The sequence below is a fragment of the Ictalurus furcatus genome, chromosome 7, assembly GCF_023375685.1.
Source record: "Ictalurus furcatus strain D&B chromosome 7, Billie_1.0, whole genome shotgun sequence".
NCBI classification, from domain to species: Eukaryota; Metazoa; Chordata; class Actinopteri; order Siluriformes; family Ictaluridae; genus Ictalurus; species Ictalurus furcatus.
Genome location: NC_071261.1, coordinates 7,642,820 through 7,661,575, shown reverse-complemented (window position 1 = coordinate 7,661,575; position 18,756 = coordinate 7,642,820). Strand labels below are relative to the sequence as shown.

The following is an 18,756-nucleotide window of genomic DNA, read 5'->3' as shown; positions in this document are numbered from 1 at the left end:
GATGAATCACATTTTCTTTTACATAATGTGGATGGCAGGGTGCGTGTGCATCGCTTACCTGGTGAAGAGATGGCACCAGGATGCACTTTGGGAAGAAGGCAAGCTGGTGGAGGAAGTGTGATGCTCTGGGTAGTGTTCTACTGGGAAACCTTGGGTCCTGGCATTCATGTGGATGTTACTTTGATACGTACCACCTACCTAAACATTGTTGCAGTCCAAGTACACTCCATCATGGCAACGGTTTTCCCAAATAGCAGTGGCCTCTTTTAGCAGGATAATGCGCCCTGCCACACTGCAACAATTGTTCAGGAATGGTTTGAGGAACATGACAAAGAGTTCAAGGTGTATACTTGACCTCTAAATTCCCCAGAACTCAATCCAATCGAGCTTCTGTGGGACAAACAAGTCCAATCCATGGAAGCCCCACGTCACAATTTACAGGACTTAAATGATCTGCTGCTAACGTCTTGGTGCCAGATACCACAGCACACCTTCAGAGGTCTTGTGGAGTCCATGCCTTGATGGGTCAGAGCTGTTTTGGTGGCACAATGGGGATCTACACAATATTAGGCAGGTGGTTTTAACGTTATGGCCGATTGGTGTAGTTTCACTTGCTCAAATGCCATTTTTTGCAGTGAGATTTTCAGATAAGCATTCAATGAGGACCCATTAACTCTTTAAAAAAAAAATTAACTTTGAGGAATTGTGTAGAATTTCACAGATAGGATAACTACGTTCTATCAACATATTCGAGATTAAAGATGCAACAATCTGCCTTATTGATGGTTTAATCATATGTGTGTCTCTCTGTCTGCCGTTTTACACACTAAACTCAGAAATCTGGAATCGCATGCTGAGCAGGCCTGTGTTGAATCTGTGTGGCATATGGTGTGTTGTTGCTGCGGTTTTGGCCTTAGGCCAGTTACCGCACCACATTGCAAATCTCATTTAGCAAAGAGATGTGATGGTTTCGGGCCCAGTAAAAGCAACTCCTACTGTGTCTGAAGCAACAGTTTGGAGTTTAGAGGATCAGCAATGGCAGCAGGTTTTCCTAAGAGCCTCCTCAAGCCTCAATAATTGATTCAGTGTGTTGTGTGGCTCTGACACTCACTGATATGCTACACAGTAGCCCAAGCTAAACTGAAAGGAAAACTTCTATTGGAAAAATAATAATAATAATAATAATAAAATAAGTTGTTAATCACATATATGGATATTGGTTGTTTAAAGTTGTATACTATCGAGTAACCTAAACATTATTTTTATTGGTCATCTAGTTTAACAGACAAAAAAAAAACCAGTGCTTTCAAGCTCATGAGATAATAGATAACCAGGAAACCATTCCAACTAGATACATAATTGGACCTCAATAACCACTACTCTAAAAGTTAACTGAAACTATACCACATGCACTTTAATAGGAAAATAATACATACTAAAGGTAAAAAAAAATGATGTAAAGAGATGTACCCTTGGTGATTCCAATTAAAACATGTTATTTCTGAGAGTGTATACACTCTAAAGTACACAATATTTTGCAAATAGGTCATCAACTTTAATTAACAAGTCAGTGTTTCAGTGTTCATGAACATATGATTGAGGAATATAGTCATACAAGAATGGATTGTCTCTACAATCAGGTGTAGTCTAAATTCATTCATCAGTAACCGCTTTATCCACTCAGCGTCATGGCAAACCCAGGCCAATCCCATGCATATTGAGTGTACGGTTGGAATGCGCCCTGGATTGGACATCAGTACATCGCAGGGCACACATTCACACCCAAGGCCAATTTAGCAGTGAACCCACCTACAAGCACGTTTCTGTGAGCTGAGAGGAAACCAGAGACCTTGACCTGTGAAGCTGCATCACTGTGCCAATCATGTTAATAATTTAACATCAATGTTTCACTGCCCATGCATTATGTCTTAACAGAATGACATCTCAGTTACTAAGATATATGAATAATAAGGGGGGAAAAAATCAAGTTTAGTGAAGTTTAGTGAAGTAGATACAGCATACAGTTGTAAGTCAGTTGCACCCAGAAGCTTATATCGCCCCCTGTCTGCCAAACAGCAGAAGAGCAAGTTAGGAAAACATCTCCTTAGTGAATTAGATTAAAAAACAAATTCATTCAATATATATATATTTTTTTAAGCTGCTCCGTTTTTCATAATCTTCCAGTTTGGTTGTATCCTGCAAACATACCCAGAGCACAAGCAAGACACAGCTGACTTTAAATCTTCATATTTTAATCACATTTTTAAGATTATTTACATACAACTATATGTTTATGTTCTTTCATTCTGACACACAATTCACACAAGCATATAAGGCAATCATATGTATGTGAAGTAATCTATCAGGAGAGAAGAAAGGAATAAATAGTACATTCTTATGCATTTGGAATCACACTGACATTGAAACAAATCATTTTTTTGGATAATGTTCATAATAATCACATTAGAAAAGCCCATAGAGTCATTGAGTTACTAGAAGAGTTTAGGTTGCTTACATTATTTCATAGTACATAGTACATTTAGAAAGTGATGTTAGATAGACATAAAGTACCCTTACAGAATAATGACCTATAGAACCCTCCGTGCGGTGGATATAAAGAGAAGACAAATAGGGCCAAATGTCATTTCTATTTGGAACAAAATGCAACCAAATCATTTTTTTAAAAAAATTGTCCATAATTGTCGAAATAAAACTGGAACAGAAGATGTAGCAGGAACACACCTACACATTCATGCAGTTGTCTAATCAGCTAATCATGTGACAGCAGTGCACAAAAAATCATGCAGATGCTGCCACATGATTGGCTGGTTAGATAACTGCATGAATGTGCAGGTGTTAGTAATATATATATATATATATATATATATATATATATATATATATATATATATATACACACACACACACACATACATACACACACACACACACACACATTGTAGATAGATAGAGAGATAGATAGATAGATAGATAGATAGATGTGGGCAAATAGTATTTTTTATTTTTTTAACTCAAATGAGTTCAGCTCATTGTCAGCGTGCTCTGATGCCTAGTCGCATGGCTCTATAAATAAGGTGCAAATACAAATAAAAGGGTTATTCATGCAAAGTCTTGTATTGAGACATCCAGGTCCAAAACAATGCTTAATTAAAAAAAAAAAAAAATACAAAGCCTAAAAAAAAAACAAAATAGGCAACATAACTATCTGCTTGAGTTACAGATGAATAAAATTTTTTGGTTACATTATAGTTATTCATGTGGAACCCCTACTGATTTTGTGAGAGGCCTTGTCTCTTTGGCCGTGTATATTATCAGGAAAGAAGGCGCTGAGAGGAGATGATCTGCACATCACTCACTAACTTTAATAACAAGTTCGTTTGGCAGCTACATAAAGAGAATCGCCCTCTAATAACTGAAACTATCCTCTGTTAAGTTGGCACCCCATATAAAAAGAAATGAAATCATTTCACAGGTTGAACTGGTTTATGCTGTGAAAAATTATTTATGTTGGTGTTTTGGTTTTTGAGATATTATAGTATTATGTCTGAGAGTGATGTCACTGTGAATTGAATGTGTAATATATAAACAAAATCAGGCAAAAACTGTTTGTATAGTACAAACATTTGACACTAATTTGTTTAGATACTGATTTGGTTTGAGTTGACTGGGGTTTAATGTATTGCAACGTCACTCTTGGCCGTAGTTTTACATTGAAATATAGCCATTATAATTTCTCAAAAACCAAAAAAAGCACAAACAAATGTTTTAGATCACAAATGACAACAAATGATAAATGACAAAAGTTTTTATAGAATTTATTTTAAAATGGGGACCAGGTCTGAAACCACTTTAAGTTGGGTAAATGAAGAAGATATCAAAGAAAGCGAAAATATCGAACCCTCATTCCCACCTTTGTACGTCACTGTACAGGAAGCATCCTTCCTCTATGTATTTGGAATTTACTGCAAGGTGGTTTAATTGAAACATTCTGACATTTAAAAAAAAAAAAAAAAAAAAAAAAAAAACAACAATGATGGAATACCGTCATTAATCTGGACCTTCCCCATTCTCTAGGACTGTTTTCTATTCACGCTTCTGCCCCATTGCAAACATTATGTCATTACTGGTGCCCAAGCAGTTTGGAGAAAAAGCCAGCATTTTTGGCATCTTTGGACTGAGGCTCACCACTCGCTTTCTCCAGACCCAGCTCGCCCTCCAGATGTTCAAGCTCAGACTGGTCCAGCAGCTCAAAGTCCTCAGCCTCGCTGTCTGTATTCTCAGCAATCGCTGACTCCAGCCGCTCTTGTATGGCAGCAGTGACTGCGGCTGTGATGGCGTTCTCGGCCGTCCTCTGTAGAAGTCCCAAAGCTTGAGTCACTGCAGCCTCATCCCCCACACCTGTCCCTCGAGCTTCCCTGTGCTGGGTGATAGACGCGGTGGGCAGCCCGATACTCAAGTCCTCATCATCCCCGTTAGTCCCTGCGCCATTATCCAGGGAAGGAAATTCAGTTAGGCCACCGGAGAACACCTCCTCCTCGCTGCGACGATCTAAATCTAAATAAGAGGAAAGCAGAAAATTTCCTTTACAAGTGCAAGATCGAGTTCATCAAGTACCAGTTCTGCCATGCCCTATAGGTCTCACCACGCATTCACACATCGGTCTAGGATTAGCGCAAGTGGACATTCTTTTGTTTTAGACAAAACCACCTATTTGACCATAAATCTAAAAATAAATGTATTTTTAAATACACTAAAAATAGATGCATTTCCACAAAACAGTTCGCTGTAAATAAATAAAAACAAAAACAAACGGAAACTGCTTATAAAACTGCTTATAAAAAACTGATTTTGTTCAGTGCTGGATGCTTCCAGTAATTAGGCAGCATGGCGAGTTTCACTGGCTGGTTCTGCGACTAGGAACAAGTATCTGGAACCAAAAACATGGGATGTTTCACAGTGCGGGAAAAACAAGTGTACCACCATTTACATGCAGTTAAACTCAACTTTTTCCACATCGCTCACCCTGTCCACTTGCCACTAATATTAATTCTACCATCTGTCTTGATAGATCATACTCCACATGAGTGACCCAGCAAAGTATTTTAGTGGACTGAAAAAGATCTTATTTACAGCAAGAAACTAAACAATAATGGATAAGAATGAAAAGGCAACAACGGACACCGTTCAGTCATGTTAGCTGCTTATCCAGACCTTTGTAAGCAAGGAATTTTATTTAACTGTAACAGCATGTTGGCGTGGTGCCGTATGTGTGAAAAGGTGTGAACACACAATCAAGGCGCAACTCGATATAACTTGATATAAGAGACTGAAAGGACAGACAAGCTCACCCTCCGAGTTCTCTGTCTGAGGTGTGTGTCCTTCTGATAAGTTAAAGGTGCCGTTATCGGTCCACGTTACTTCAGAGACTTCGGTGTCTGATACAGATAGTTCCCGACACACCATGGAGTCCAGCTAAAACAAAGCGTCCGCATTAGTTCCCCTCTCAATTCATATTCAAAAGGTTGCCAAAAAGGAAAGTAAATAAAAGTCCGCCCACCTTAGGGAACATCGAGGACAGATCGGCTTCGATGCTTTCTTTCTCAGCCTCTGCTTGGAGCAATCTCTTTTCTGGGTTAAAGAAAGACAAGTAATTGCAATTATCATTTGCAGTCATCTGTTACTATGAATTAAGATAAATCTGTTGTCCATGTTGTGGTTAATCAGATAAAACAAACATGATTACCATGATTCTCTTTAATCTTTTGCAGGAAGTGCCCCACTCCAAAGTTCAGTTTCTGCAGAACTGGTTCCAGCCACATCCCAAACTCATGTGACGACACTATAGGCCACAGGAAAATGCCTAGCACTGAGGCAAATAGATGAACAGCACATTAATGCACAGAACAGTCTGCAAGGACCTGGAGAAACCATGTTGTCATGGTACGTTACCGACGTCAGCCATGTCTTATCTTTAAAATTGCTATTCAAATATGATGCTCAACTTCATCACTACCAGAAGGTTTTTGCAATATATCACATAGGTCAATCAACCGTCTGCAGCAGTGGTCACCAATTCTCTTCCTTGAGATCTACCTTCCTGCAGGTTTCATCTCCAACCAAAATCTAACACACCTGTTTTAGTTGATCAAGAACGTCTTAAGGAAATGATTAGACTGGTCAGGTGGGCATGATTACGGTTGGAGTTTAAGTCTTCAGGAAGATATATCTCCAGGAACAGGGTTGATGACCACTGATCTGCAGTATACTCCAATAATCAGTGAGTAAATCTGATGCACTTACCTATAATATATGAAACAACAACTCCTGGAATGTACTTGCCCAGTATGGCCAGGAAAAAACACAAGCTGCATACCAGAAGACAAAACTGCAACCAGAAACAAATGCACAATTCAAATACTATATAACTACTGCATAACATAAACATGGCTGACCCTGCGCTCTGGCCCCAGCTTCCTAACATGCTGGAACAAGTATGCGAAGAAAAGAATTTCACTGTGCATATGTATATGTGATCAATAAAGACTCATTAATCATTATCATTATATGAAACGGTCAATATTAGCCATATGCCATCACCTTCCCTGGATTCTGCTGTTTGAAAGAAGACGTCTCCTCAAGGAACAGCTTGATGCTCAGCCAGCAGTCCGTAAGCTGAGCTTCGGCTCCAGACCTGCTCTCCTGACCCGAGTCCACCAGCTCCCAGCTGCTTCAGAAAAACGGTGCATGAATTAATAGTCTCATTCCAAAAACAGAGCAACAAGCAAACCTGGTCCCAAAACAGTACAGGTCATTAGTGTCACGCTAATTCACAACTTACAGCAGTATAATTGAATTAGTGACTCACTTAACATTCTCAGAAGCTGCAAGTATACATATCTGTATTTGGAGGCCTTTTTTTTTTTTTTTTTTTTTTTTAATAAAATCGCACTATTTAATAAGAAGTAGTTTCTTGTTCTTTTTCATTCAACTTCTTTTCTCTGTAAGGCAGGGTTGCTGTAGTTTAACTACCTTCACAGTAGCTCCTCATTAACTGGATTCATGGAATTCCTTCCTTGCTAATACTGATCATTAACATGTCTCTTTAAAACATGCTATGAAGCATGTCTCTGGTTGAAAGATTTAGGGCTTCACATATAGGATGGACATAACCCTTTCCTGACATTATGATGTTTTCTATCTACCTTTGAGACACTAATGGGGGCAACAAATGAACTTTAAACTTTCCTTGTGAGTATATTATAGTGTGTGTGTGTGTGTGTGTGTGTGTGTAGAAATCACGTCATTCCACCATCAAGTGATTTCACCTCTTACATTTTCAAGAGGATTTTGCTTGCACAACAGATTAAGTTATTTTGCTACCTCTACATTTATTACTATCTACTACTATTACTATCTATCTGCGTTATCAGAATGGGGAAAAATGTGACGTCAGTGACTTTGATAATGGCATGGTTGTTGGTGCCAACAGGCTGGTTTGTGTAGTTAACAAGCTGCTGATCTCCTAGACTCCACAACAGTCTCTAGAGTTTATACAGATGGTGCTAAATAAATAAATAAATAAATACATAAATAAAAATAAAAATAATAATAATAATAATAATAATAATAATAATAATAATAATCAGTGTGCGGCAGTTCTGTGGGTGGAAACCACTTGCTGATGTGAATGGTCACACAGGAGAACGGCCAGACTGGTTCCAGTTGATATGAAGTGTACTGTAACTCAAATAACCACGCTTCATAACTGTGATGAGCAGAAAAGCATCTCAGAATGCATGTCTAACCTTCTGCTACAACAGCAGAAGACTACATCAGGTTTCTCTCCCGTCAGTCAAGAACAGCAATCTGAGGCGACACTAGGAACAGGCTCAATAAAACTAGGCATTTGAAGATTGGAAAAAGACCAGGTGATGTTTCTCCAATCTTCTAAAGGCTACAAAGCACAAGTCCTCTCATCTGGTTCCATGAACATTACAATGAGTTCAGTGAACTTCAATGGCCTCTCCACTCACCAGATCTCAGAACAGAACACCTTTTGGGCTGTGGTAGAACAGGAGATTTGCACCATGAATCTGACCAAATATGTGATGCAATCATGCCTGGCTAATATTAGGATGGTGTACTTAATAAAGTGGCTGGTGTAGGTATAAACAGTCAGGTCCATAAGTATTTGGACAGTGGCACAATTTGTCATTTTGCCTCTGTATGCCACCACAATGGATTTGAAATGAAGCCATCAAGGTGTGACTGAAGTGTAGACTTTCAGCTTTAATTCAAGAGGTTTAACAAAAATATTACATCAACTTTTAATTATAGCCATTTTATTTTTTTACAGAGTTCTTCCATTTTCGCAGGCTCAAAAGTAATTGGACAATTGACTGATAAGCAGTTTCATAGCCAGGTGTGGCCGGTTCCCTCATTATCATTTTCATGACAAATTAAGCAGATAAAAGGTCTGGAGTTGATTCCAATCCAATTAATTTGCATTTGGTAGCTGTTGATGGGAACTCATTAACCATCATTAGGCTGGAAACAAACAAAACAGACCTATCAGAGAGATGGCAAAAACTTTAGGAGTGGTCAAATCAACTATATGGTACAGTCTTAAAAAGAAGGAATGCACTGGTGAGCTCAGTGACACCGAAAGGCCCGGAAAACCACAGACAACTAAAGTGGATGATCACAAAATTCTTTACTGGTTGAAGAAAAACCCCTTCACAACATCTAGCCAAGTCAAAAACACTCTGGAGGAGGTACGTGTATCATTGTCAAATTCTAGTATCTGATTCACCATGCTGTTACTGCCTGCCATTGAGCTGGAGATGCACTTTCTGGTGGATTATTTTGTGAAGTGAAAAGCAAGAAAGAAGCCAATTATTTAAAATAAGATCACCTTTTGCACATCACCAAGACCAGTCAAAAACTCATAACAGATGTGTAATGTAGCAATACATAGTAAGGTGGGAAAGAGGGCTTAGGATTTAACAATCCATCCCTGCTGCTATGCTATGACAGTGTGATATTTTAAACTATACATGTTTTTAACCCCTTCAGCTCCCAGAACCCTTTGGCAAGTTGAGATATTCCTTACCCTTCTAACTACATACCATTATCTAAGTTTTAGTGTAGTTCATGATGCCTAGTAGCTATGGTTTCAGAGGTATATAATAATAAGTGGTTATAAAAATGCTGAGATGAAGCCTTCAATGTGTGCCAAAATGAGGATTGTAGAGGCCTTGGTGAAGTTTTTCACAAAAAAAAGAACACACAAGGAAATGTGTGCATTCTGTGCGCTGAAATAGAGATGTATGCACTGAATGCTTCACTTTCCTCTCGCTCATCACAGGATTCCTTGGCAGGCACACAATATCTATTAGGGGAAATCATGTCTTTTATCATGCTGTGACTCAGCCTCAACAAAGATATCGCAACGACTGCCCTCCAGAAGCACTAATGATAACACTAGCCCAAGCAAACGCATTCTCTCTCATGTGGTGTTATGAGACACTTCCACAAAAGGTCACCCACCTGTCACCTATCGCGTTCCATGCAGGAACATCAAATGGACGCAATTTTCTAGGAAATTGATCACATGGGGTGAAATGCCATGTGTGACTGTGACGCAATGTGGCTCACATTAGCATTTCACCATCTACATGGAGGCTAAAGCAACACAACATTAGCTCTGGTGGCAGAGAAGATGGCTTGCCCAACACAAGGCAGGCTGGGTGGGTGGCCAAGGTTCATTGAGGTGTGATTCCCACATGATCCAAAGCGGCTTGTAAAAGCGTTAGCGGGGGTCATGTTTCAGTACAAGGAAATGGCAGTTGGAGAAAGCTGGCTGTCCTCTGCTGCCACGTGCTGATTTATAATCAACTCACTGCAAAATATATATACACATCACACAAACCACTTCAACCGTTCCACGATAAACCATCTCCATTAGAACTTTCAATTTAGCCTGCTTAAATCTGACAACCGTTGACCCACGAGACTAAAGTACAAGCAGCTGTTTGTTTTGTCTCCTATACTAATCTTTACATCAACATTGAAAGCAACACGTCTGAGAATCTAACAAGCCTAGTGACGGGAGGCAAAAATAGCCTGAAAGCAACAGCTGACCAATGTGAAGAATGGCAGTGAAGCCTCCTGGCTTCATGGGACTTGAAAAATTCGTGGTAACTAAACTCTAAACTAAACTAATCTCGACTGCCAGTCATTCCATTACAGGTATGTCATGGAGAAAGCATGGTCTCTTGTTGATATGGTGAAGCTTTCTATAAGATGTGAAGAATGTAATAAAGTACAAAGTACAAAGGGCTAATAAAAAACGTGTTGTCATTTGAAATAGAATTAAAACAGTTAAGACTTGTGAGTAAATTACTATAGAAACAATGAAGTATACATTGTTAGATTACTTAGATTAAGTGGCACATCCTGTGGCACAAACCTGTGTGCACTACTGTCAGAGCCATGTTGTTATTAAAAAAAAAACAAACTAATAAGTTCTTGATCTTCCACATACATTTGACTTGACCAACTTCACCCCTCATATTTACCTTTCTCGTTCCTCCTTAATTATATTTGTACACCCTTTTCCCCATAAACCAATAACAGCTTTTTTTTTTTTTACCTTAACCCTGATCCAAGATTTTCCTCCACCATCTCTCAGACTTTGACCATCAAGTCGCGTAGAAAATGTTCTGAGCTCCAATCTTTGAGTACGAATACAAGCTAAGTTCAACGTTCAGGGCTCTATGACCCGCTAGGATACTTTACATGCCACTGCAAGCCACAGCTGCCACTGTTTATGTGGTGCAAGACCCCAGCTCCACTATGTCTTCCAGGCTGATCTAAAAATACCACAGCCACACAACATTCCGTAACCATCAGCCAGAGGAAGACGTGCTGGTTATCATGCAACGTACACACACCTAACATGGACCCCATATAAGATGTATGAGAAAAATGTATCACATGCCACTTTGTGTTGTGTTGCTTATGTGTGTCACATATTATATTTAGAGTATTACACCATTCCTATAAATTACATGAGAGTTATTTTAGTTTGCATTTTAAAGGGATACATAGTTACTACAATAGCACAGGAGAATAAATAGCCATTTTATATGTTCCATCTCTAAAAAAATCTACAATGAGTCATGCCATGGAACAGATGACGGGATCATAAAGCAAAAGAGCCACCTTCATTATTTTAACCAACGTGATATAAGCTACCCATATCAATCTGATGACTCCAGTGATCATGAGCAAGCAGTTTTTAGCTATTACACACTGCTCGCTCAGCCTACCACAAATCAAGGCCTATGTTATACTGGCACACCCCTTACTAAATAGTATTCTTGTTTCTGATTGGGGGAATTGGTGGGCAGCTGCAGTAAGGTTAGTAGCGTAGTGCAAGCAGTCCTTAAAGCAAAGAAATGGCAGCGTCATCCGAACCATCACACATGCCACATGCTGAGAGACAGCAGGGTAAATACAGGTCTCAAATTTCACAACACTACTGTTTCTAGAACAAAAAACACTATTAGTACTGAATGAATGTTTCTGATAACAGGGTGTCAGTCTCATGCAGTGATTCTCAAATGTTTTGTAGCTTTAATCATAAAATTCCACATTCCACAGACCCCCCCGTGCAAATGTACCTCATGAACATTGTTTACAAAAATATTTGTCTATGATTTTTTTTAGAAATAGAGCTTTCAATACCTAAACTTTCCAGTCATATAAAATATAAATATATAAATATAATAACTTTGAAAATGGTGAGTTTTCCAGTGATTTCCATCACTGTACCAAAATGAAAAGTTCATTAGACATGAGGATGTTCCATTGAACCAGACCATTTTGTTTTTATTTTATACCAGTGCAACTGTAAAACTTAGTTAAAATAAGAAATACTTAATATGAATGTTTATGAGGTAGATAGATATAATATTTAATATAATTACACTAAACCTTACAAAACCTTGTGTGAGTGTAAATAAAAAAAAAATGCAATCGTGTGCTAAAGCCTCAAATCACCTTTGTTTAAATTTATAATTGGGTTACCGGATGTCCACAGTTTGAGCTGTCCCCAGAAATGTCCCTAATTTTTGCTGTGTATTCAAAACCCCTGCAGCAGAGGTTTCCGGTTATTGTGTCAAATGTTATTGTATTGTGATGTTGGCCAACAGAGGGGGATGCTCATTATAGCAGTTAAAAAGCCAGCCGGATCACATTCAATGTAAGGCAAATAATTTGAGATACTTACTACCTAAATGGCCTTATACTGTTATAAGTTACTATATATGCTGAATAAGGTTATGGAATGGACAAATTTTCATAAGCTTTTTATAGCTAGCTAACTATACTGGCTTAAGGCTGTGTAATAAGCTACATTAGATATTATTATAATAGTAATATAATAGTGATCATCTGTCTTCTAATAAGAAAATGTCATAACTGTAAAATAGCTTAACCCTTTTCAGCTTTTTTACTTAGTGTGGACTAAGCCTATTCATAATCATCCCACTTTTCACTCTCTGTCTCGCTTTTGTCACTTTTTTTTGATGATCTTTTATCCAATGTGGTACCTTCTTCAAAGAAGTATGCAGATTATGTTGGTGCAAGTATTATGTACCCGGAGGAAACCCCAAAGCACGGAGAGAACATGCAAACTCCGTGCACACAGGGCAGAAGCAGGATTCATACCCCCAACCCAGGAGGTGCAACGTGAACATGCTAATCACGAAGCCACAGTGCCCCCACCTCTGTATCAACACCTGTATCAGTGTTTCTGCAATATAGAATTTTTTGGATGTTATTGTGACTGAGATGATATAATGATATGTAATGATGATATATAATTAAATGCACTTTACTTGACCACTGTAATTCGACCGTTAAATTGTGTTCCATAGTTTACTTAAACTTCACTCACCATTGTACTGTAAACTATGATTTCTGACACACTTTACCACATTAAAAGTTAAATTAATGGAACCAGAATTGTCTTATCTTCAGCCATTCAGATGTCGATTTGCTGGTCTGATTGAGATCATTGTCCTGTTGCATGGCCCAATTTCAGCCCAGCTTAAGCTGCTGGACTGATGGCCTCACATTTGTCTCAAGAATATTCTGGTATAGAGTGGCGTTCATTGTTGTCTCAACGACTGCAGGTTTCCCAACTCCTGTAGCTGCAAAACAAGCCCAAATCTTCACCCCTCTATCAATATGCTTGACAGTTGATATGTGGAGTTTGTGGTGATATGCGGTCTTTGGATTTTACTAAACATAGTGCTGTGCATGATGACCAAACATCTTCAACCTGGTCCCATCAGTCCTAAGGATATTGTTCCAGAACTTTTATGGTTTGTTCAGATGCAGTTTTGCAAACGTAACTCATGCAGCCATATTCTTTTTGGAAAGAAGGGTCTTTTCCTAGCCATCCTTCCATTAAAGCTATACTTGTTCTGTCTTTTTCTGGGATGCCCACTCCTGTGAGGACTGGCAACTGTCTTGACGATTGTCCATTTGTGAACAATCCTTCTCGCTGTAGAATGGCAAATTTCAAATTATTTGGAGATGGCCTTATAACCCTTCCCAGATTGATGAACAGCAACAATTGCTCCTCTGAGGTCCTGGCTGATATCCTTTCTTACCGGCATGATGTATACACACACACCTGAGTGTTCCTCAACACCAAACTGCCAAACGTTCAGCTTTTATAGAGGTAGTCACACTTCCTGAAGAATCTTGAGCATTTCATTTGTAACACCTGGCTGATAATTATTCTCTTAAAGATTGTGGAAATAGGAAATGTACTTATTTTTTCCCACCTGGTTTATAAATGTCGGTTTACTCTTCGGGGGGAAATTAATACATATTGAAATCTGCTGTGTTTTTTGTAGGCCGGAGGTTATAGATTTGTTTATAAAAGTTGGTGAGAACCACACAACTGTTATTTAGGACCTGATAAATAAAAATGTAGAATTGAAGGAGATTGTACTTTCACTTTTCTATAAGGACCAAACTTTTTTTCTCTTACTTTCAAATTAACATTTAAGATGGATCATGTTGGCCAAAAGAAAACATGCATGTTATTATATGTATACAGTTATACGTGTGTGTCATGAGAAATCACAGACATAATAATAATAATAATAATAATATGTGGATGCTTTAAAAATACCATGGTAACCTATCAAAAAAAATTCTTGTTTTGAACGTGGGAGCAATCACGCGTGTTGGATGCAATTAGGGGTACTGGGTTTTGGGAGGGAAGAAGACAACTATTTGGAGTGATGACAACATTTAGGGGCTGACTGAGATCAACAGTGACCTGCAAATACAGCAGGAAGGGTGAAGCAACACAGCAGCTGTAGTGAAGGCTCAGCTTTAACAAGGCCTGTCCCACATAAACACTGTGCTGAGGATTACTGCACTGGCATCCCCCTGACTGCTGTACAATGGTACTATTGGGCTTGTTTTTATTGTGAATTCATAAACAATTACAGGGCAAGAGTGGTCAGAGTGAAGGCCCAGGCAACAGGATCATACATAATGAGGAACTGAAGGCTGACCATTATCAGCATTGGATAAATTCATCAAGCCTCCTTTTAATCAAATATCCTAATTAAGTTGTGTGTCCTTTTAGACCTAACAAACAAACAAATAACTGCAAAAGTAGGGTAAAAAAAAAAAAAAAAACACAGTCCTGCACACATCCCTGGTTTAGACTAATTATGAACTTAAGTGATGTAGCAAATGTTGAGGAAATTAATGAATAAAGAAAGACCTTTCTTTTAGGATTTTCATTTATGTCACCCCAATCTGGGATTTAAATCCAGATTCAGGTATGTATATTTGTAGCACTAAACAGATACAAATAGTGGCACTGCAGCATAGACTGTGAATTTTGTCTTCTTTATCTGATGTTATATTAAAGAAAGAACCATCTTTGCTTTATACCATTTTTACATGTGATTATAGAGAATTAATAAAACTGAAGCATCAGAGCATCAGTGCATCATGTCTTTGAAAGGTATTCATGCAGATATCATGATATACAGAAAACTGTGATGTTCGGTTGTGCGGTTATCAGGTGTTTTGCAAGGATCTTACTGGAAATAAACCCAGCAGCCATAACAGCACCATCACACTTATATGTATAATGTCATTAGTTCACATGACTGACCTTATGGCTTGCTGCATATTACCAACAATGCATTATGAGGTGATGAAGTGCCATCTACTGGTTAGTCATTTAGTTGCATATGTCAAACATAGACCAGAAAAACCGGAAAGGTAATGCAGTGGAAACGAAAACATTGCTAATTTTACAGTACTGCATGAAACTTTAAACATACCTGCCTGTCATACTTCGCCATAAACTGGATCCTAATAGGGAATGGATAAAAAAGAAAAAAAAAAGTTAGGTACAGTCCGTCAATACCATGTCATCAGTATGTACACAAATGAAATTTCTTAAATAAATAAAATGAATACAGAAGCACTGAATATTTTGTCATCATGGCACAGTGCTTGCATTCAACCCATAATAAACTAATGATCTATTCAGGTGAGCCTTTCCATCCAAAGATGAGGTTAGCACTTTTAACTGGATGCATCATGGATGGATCATACCTTAGTCATATTGTAATCATATAATTGTACTAAATGCACTAATTGCTCTGAGGTGTCTTACTTATAGCGTGTTGGTCAGGCAGTAATGCTGCCCTTATCTTATATGGTGGCACTGATGCATATTTATATATGTAGGCTAATTATTACACATTAGACATTAAAGTATTCTCTATCAGTGACATACAGTGACTGTATTAAATGGTGATCCACACCTCTTGACTTGGAAAGTGCCATGTCCCTCAGCAACTGTACCAGCAGCAATAGAAGCAGACACAAGCAGAGAAGACAAACCACTCGGAATGGACTAAAGGACACAAACCTGAATATAGGGGAAAAACAAACACCGTTTTTTTTTCCCTAGTTTACTCCTTAGGTGGAGACGACGCCCCAAGTGAAACCAAAATTTAACGCATTTAATGCATGTCTCTGCTTTTAAAATAATGCACATTCTAGCTGAAAGGTCTAAAGCCCTTTAAGGTATGAAATGTTGGATATACTTTGTGCTCGTTTGCCCTGTTCTACTCAGGACTTGGCCGAAGTGAATAATCTCCAGCGTTTTTAAATCCAGGCCACAGCTTACTTACATGGAGAAATGGCCTGTGCAAGGTATTTGTATAAATCCAAATGGGGAACCACTCACCAGGTTTGTTTCATTAAACATATTCAATTGAAGCTCCTTTTGAATATGAAATATTAATTATATATATATATATATATATATATATATATATATATATATATATATATATATATATATATATGAATTATAGAAAGATTCCTCTGATCTACACTTATTTTAAGTACAAACACCATGAAGAAGATGCAATGGGAAAAAAAATTATTCTACAAGTCACGTGATCAATCATTCATGACAGCTCTGCTTCCTAGAGTAAAAAAAAAATCGCTTTTCAATGGAAATACATGACATCTAAATATGACATGAATGCATTATCTAAACTTAGCAGGTTCTGTTCAAGCCCTGTAGCATGACTTGGGAAGACTGCAGCCACAGACAGGCCTAAATGTGGGGTTAACGCATAGATCTATAAGACTAGACACACACATAAATATGAAGTATTAGTAAGCATGCACGTGAAATCAGTATTTCACACATACGTTCTATTTTTATTTATTTTTATTTTTTTGCGCAAAAGCCAGACATATAGACATTTAAGTCTCACGTGGAGAATTTTATTTGTATTTTAAAAAGAAAAGAAAAAAAAACAGCTGCGTCACGGCTCTCACCAGAACACGACGTTCGTCGCTGCAAAGGTGGCGCAAGTCTTCACCGGCCTTTTCCAGTTCATCAGCGTTTTTCGGCAGCATGTCGGCGGCGGGGTGATTGATGAGGGCCGCCGGGTTCCTGTAGCCTCCTGCTTCTCTCTCTCCGCCATCGCGCTCCCTGACTGAGCTCGCGCTCCTCCCAGCGAGCGCGTGCACTCAGCGACAGCTGCTCGCGGCTTTGTTGTTGTTCTGCCGCTGACGTCATTCGGAGACTGTCACGCTTGCTCCTGGGATCCCACTCCTAGTCGTCCAGCAGGCTCTACCTGCCGTTGATTATGTGCTTCAGCAAATAGTATCAGGCGTAATTATGACTGTTATTCAGCCTCTACTCCTTGTACGCGCTCTTACATTAAAAACTTTTAAATGTAATCCTTTCAAATTAAAAATGTTACCTCATACACATGAACACCAAACGTGTGTCAAAAAGGATGGCATGTTCATAATACACCCTGGAAGGGATGCCATTCCATTGCAAGACACCATGTACAGTACATACATTTGTTTCTGTAAATATATTTCCAATGAGGCTATTCACATGAAATTTTCACCAGACATCAGTATTAACTCAAGAAATCTGGAAATATAAGAATTCACAACATTAAAGTCCATAAATAAAGTTATGTGCAATGAAGAAGAATGACACGGGGGAAAAGTATTGAACACGATAAGAAAAAGCAGTTGTCCAAGGCAAGGTAAGGCAAGGAACCAGCTGAAATCCGTCAGTAATTTACCTCCTATCTGTGGAAATGAATATCAGCTGGGTTAGTAAATTGATGGTCTATAAAAAGGCTTTTCGTTACCAAGGTGTCACACAAGAAACATCTCATGATGGGTAAAAGCAAAGAGCTCTCCCAAGACCTTCACGACCTTATTTAATCGGTGTTCAATGGATTCTGAATCCTGAAGTAAGCACTATTTGGGCCGTTATCCATAAGTGGAAGCAACATCACTCCGTCATCAACCAGCCATGCACAGGAGATCCTTGCAAGATTTCTGACCAGGGAGTCAGAAGAATAGTCAGAAGAGCAGACCAAGAGCCAAGGACCACTCGGAAAGAGCTCCAGAAACACTTGGAGGCAGCAGGTGCCATCGTCACAGAGAAAACAATAGGCAATGCACTCCACTGCTCACACTCACAACGCAAGACTCCATTACTAAAGAAAAGGCATGTCGAAGCTCATTTACAGTTTGCTACAACTCATTTGGACAAGCCTATGAAATACTGGGAGAGTGTAGTCTGGTCAGACGAGAGCAAAATTTACCTTTTTCGATGTCATACTACACACCATGTTTGGAGAAGAAATGGCACTGCACATCATCCTAAAAACACTACACCAACAGTGAAGTTTGGAGGTGGAAGCATCACGGTGTGGGGCTGTTTTTCATCACATGGTACTGGCAGACTTCATATAATTGAAGGGACGATGAATGGAGCCCTTTACCGGGGGATTCTTGAGAAGAACCTGCTGCCATCCACCAGTATGATGAAGATGAGACGTGGGTGGAGCTTCCAGCAGGACAACGATCCAAAGCACACAGCAAAGGAAACTCTCAACTGGTTTCAGAAAGAAAAAAAAAATTGAGGTGTTAGAATGGCCCAGTCAATCAGCTGACTTGAATCCAATTGAACAAGATTTAAAGACAATATGTTTAGAAGAACGGGCCAAAAATCACACCTGAATACTGCAGACAATTAATGTCTTCATACAGTAAGTGTCTTGAAGCCATCATTACAAACAAAGACTACTCCATGTATTAAATACATTTCAGTTAGTGTGTTCA

The 18,756-nt window shown here is 38.7% G+C and overlaps 1 protein-coding gene across 3 annotated transcripts; it reads right to left on the bottom strand.

Moving 5' to 3' along the window:
• Nucleotides 1–2,922: 2,922 nt before the first annotated feature.
• On the bottom strand, nt 2,923–17,204 carry retreg1 (reticulophagy regulator 1). 3 transcript variants are annotated; one of them, XM_053628123.1, is made up of 9 exons: nt 16,936–17,204; nt 15,903–16,009; nt 15,414–15,444; nt 6,619–6,748; nt 6,322–6,406; nt 5,765–5,887; nt 5,579–5,649; nt 5,370–5,493; nt 2,923–4,575 (listed from the first exon to the last, which is right to left on the bottom strand). In XM_053628123.1, the coding sequence occupies exons 1-9, from the start codon at nt 17,082–17,084 to the stop codon at nt 4,142–4,144; spliced, it is 1,254 nt and encodes a 417-aa protein (XP_053484098.1). In that variant the 5' UTR covers nt 17,085–17,204; the 3' UTR covers nt 2,923–4,141. The 3 variants fall into 3 exon arrangements, with proteins under 3 accessions (XP_053484098.1, XP_053484099.1, XP_053484100.1); XM_053628124.1 differs by having other exon boundaries at nt 6,619–6,745; XM_053628125.1 differs by lacking the exons at nt 15,414–15,444; nt 15,903–16,009; nt 16,936–17,204 and adding an exon at nt 10,676–10,765 and having other exon boundaries at nt 6,619–6,745.
• Between the last annotated feature and the right edge of the window lie 1,552 nt (nt 17,205–18,756).